This window comes from Pagrus major, chromosome 5 (assembly GCF_040436345.1).
Source record: "Pagrus major chromosome 5, Pma_NU_1.0".
NCBI lineage: Eukaryota > Metazoa > Chordata > Actinopteri > Spariformes > Sparidae > Pagrus > Pagrus major.
The window spans coordinates 323,858-327,500 of NC_133219.1; the positions used below are offsets into that span (position 1 = coordinate 323,858).

The window sequence follows — 3,643 nt, forward strand, 5'->3', positions numbered from 1 at the left end:
TGGATTTTCACTCTGCACCCCAGGCTAAGAAAGCATTCATACTGGTACATTTCAAAGTGACCTAACTGACTTTAGTCTAAGGCTTGCTGACCCCCAGAGCACAGTAAGCCCCAACTTTGTGGGGTTATGCTCAGAAAATGAACTAAAAAAGCGAAGAGGTGCCAGTGTGAACCTGGGCTAAAGTAAACACAGTACTTACACAACATTCTACAATGTTAAGCTCTGCAGTTAACCCCTGGCTAGTAGAAATGCAGTGTGAATTGTATAGGCTTAGGTTAACTCTGGGTTAACAATCTGTGTGAAAAGTTATCCAAGTAGGTAAGTACATTCATTAATGCACCTAATCACAGATTTGAGGTACTGGAACCTCACATGAATATACTAAAATATAAAACTAAACTTTCATTACATTTGAGAGGGAAATTTGTTACTTTTTACTCCACTTAATTTATCTCTTTTCTAGTTTCTGGTTACTTCACAGTATTTGTTACAAACAAATGGTGGACCTCTAACTCAACAGAATAAAATTAGATTCACCGCCACACATAAATGTATTAGTATTAACTATCCAATAATGTATGAAACTTACAGCGGCTCATTACAAATAATTTTACTTGAAATACTTTTGTACCTTGTAATATTGTAACACTGAGTAACACGGACTATAGGACTTAAACCTGTGCTTGAATATTTTTACATTGCTATTTTTACTTAAAGAAGCACTATGTAGTTTTGTGGAATACATTTTGATCAGAAGAGAAAGATCTTCGTTGACTGATTTTCTCTGCCTTAACAAACTAAATAAACTCTACTTTGAATTTCTCCTCCAAAACTCTAAATATTACTATTAGTTCTGGAAAATAATCACCCATGTGAAGCAATGTCACATGTATGCAATCTGTAATAGAGGAATACAAAGTAGAATGTGTTAATTTGCCCCCAAAAATACTTAACAGCTGATTTAGAAAGCTCAATCTTTACTTTGAAATGAAATGAAAGTCATAACTCAAGGTCCTATTAACTGTATGTCAAAATGTTTAAGTTTTACACTGTAGGGTCTGTTAAAAGCTCCAGAATAAAAAATGTAAGTGTAAGTTGCTATCAACCTATGGACCAACTGTATAGTTATGACATGGTTATGTGGACTTGTAATATTTGTTAGTAAAATTGCACTAAAGTTCACATCTACTTGATTTGTACCAAATTGTTTTTCAGAACATGCTGATAGCTGAGACTGGTTTTGCTTCAAAAGCCAGGTGCATGTAACATCCAATTGACCACCAGACAGTGAAGCCAAACGGTTAGCCATCTTTATTATGAAACAATATTGGGACCAGATCAAACAGTTGTTACATGGTGGTTTATTTGGCCACTGCAGTCCCTTTCCATGTCCTGACACATCCCTGGACAGCCAGCCCTCCCCCAGCTGCCTTCAAGGTGCTTATTTGTAGGACTGCCTCAAGGAGCTGAGCTTCATTCCATCTGAGTGCATCCTTCTCCAGCTTCTCCCTCCTCCCTCCCGACAATTGGGTCCCTTTCAGTTGGGTAGCTGACAGTTGATCTGCTGCTGGGATATGTCTCTGTGGGATGATCCGTTTCTAGTCTGATTGGTGGTTATACTGGCTTGCAGGAAACATGCCTGTAGGATTCAAATTAACCAAACAAGTTCTTCCCACATTACCAATTTTCTATATCAAGTCCCAATCAATACAAATTTTAAGTGGAGAAACCAAATTATCATTAAGGAAAAGAAAATCAAAATAGCCATATGTCATGCAGGAAACTGTTTTAACAGCATGGTCTGAGATGACAACTCATGTGTCTGTCAAAAACCCAACAAAATAACTACTGAGAAAATGTGGGGGCTGCTGTTCAATTTGTTTTGGGGGGCTGCTGATAACTACGTGTTGGAAACCAATTATTTTTATTTTAATACTCAAGAATGGTCTATAGCATATGCAGCAATAACATTGTTTTAACTGAGTCAGTTACAATCTGGTTACAAACTAGGGGGGAATTGGGGAAGGAGATTTGAGAGGACAGTGTACAGTGCGAGTCTAGAAGCAGTGGAGGTAAGAGAGGAAGACATATCACTCAGCACAAACCTCCAGGTCCTACCTGTAGCTTCTCTTCTATCACATTTGTTTTAGCTTAAAAGATTATTGATGATGGGGCAAAAGGAAAAAAACCTAATCAACCAGTTTCCTTGCTCTGTAAAAAATAAAATACTTCAGGAAAAAACATAACTAAGTGAGATCTGTTTAACACAAGAGTTGTTTATGTAGAGGAAAAGCCAACAGAAAATTAAAACATTACTCTGAGTGTTTCCATCAAACTATTTATGTGTTTTCCATAGTATTTCCTTTTCCATTTTTCACATTAAGAAAATAGTAAAAAGTTGGAAATGGTCTGGGGATTCATGGCTGAGGGGAAAGAGGAAGAAGAGGGGGAGGAAGCTGTCTGATCCACAGAGAGTCCTGGAAGGGGAGGGAGACTAAGGCTGCTTGAGCCTTCTGCCTGGCTTCAGCTTGGTGGCTCCTGGGCTGCAGGGAGGACTGGTGTGGGGGAGAAGGGAGGAGAGATGTGGGGAGGGCAGTGAGGCAAGAGGAAGTTCTGTATTTGATCGGGTATGTGAGATAGGAGGAGAGGGGGAGAAAGAGACAGAGAGAGGGCTATACGCTTGTTGAGTGATCAGTCCATTGGCCTTTTTTCGCCATGTTTCTTTGTAAACTCTTCAGCGTTCTTCAAGAATTTTTTACGGTCTTTTGAGTATTCTTCTGCTAGGTCAGCCCTCAAGGGATGCTCCGGCTGGGGGTCGTTCACCAACGCAATGAGGGACTGAATTACTGTAAGACACACAGCCAGAGAAATCAAGTTAAATATGGACAACGCTGTTCCTAACAAGACTATGACCTCTAGTTTTACAGTGGTATGTGCTTGCAGAAAGAGCAGCAGCTGGTGCAAAACTAGCAGTAACACAATTAAAAAGTTTGAGTTAATTACAGGACCACACCAGTGGTTTTGTGCAATAAGCCTAGTTAATCCTATGTGATTCTGTAATTTTTGCCTCCTATACGATCAAAATCAGACTTCATACCAAATACATAGCTGTATCTTAAGGAAATGCATCGGCACTGGTTTCCTTGAAGTTTCTTAATTTTGGTTTTAAAGGAGCAATTTGTAGTTTGCGACCACCTGCTCCAAACATATAGGGGGCAGTATTTCACCCCTTCTCAATGTTTAGTTCAAACCCTTTTTGTTAATCATTTTATATATTATACATGTCATTCATTTTATGCTCATCATTGTAATTACTACTATATATGTATTTATTTATCTTTATATATTAACCATTCCTCAGTTGTACTGTTGCATTCTTATGTTACGCAAGTGCAAAAAAAACCTTTGAGTTATACAATGACACTAAATTCTGAGAACAGCTCATTCTACTGGCGTTATTAACAGGTCTGTGTAAGCAGGCATACCAAAAAACCATTGTAACCAACATTTGAATAAAGCTGGCACAAAACCCTTTCCAGCAGGTTGGAATTATTCATTTCAGTTATTGTCAACACAAAAAGCCTTTCATGTTTTGCCATTTATTACAAAAGGTACAAGAAACCAGCCATACATACAAATACTG

At 38.4% G+C, this 3,643-nt stretch overlaps 1 protein-coding gene across 1 annotated transcript in view; it reads right to left on the minus strand.

Moving 5' to 3' along the window:
- Positions 1–1,296: 1,296 nt before the first annotated feature.
- LOC140995925 (ubiquitin-conjugating enzyme E2 L3) overlaps positions 1,297–3,643 on the minus strand; it is a 52,144-nt gene continuing 49,797 nt past the window's right edge. Inside the window, exon 4 of the mRNA XM_073466090.1 lies at positions 1,297–2,846. Within this exon, the coding sequence (XP_073322191.1) occupies positions 2,692–2,846 (155 nt within the window). The 3' untranslated portion in view covers positions 1,297–2,691. The remainder of the gene's footprint in view (positions 2,847–3,643) is intronic.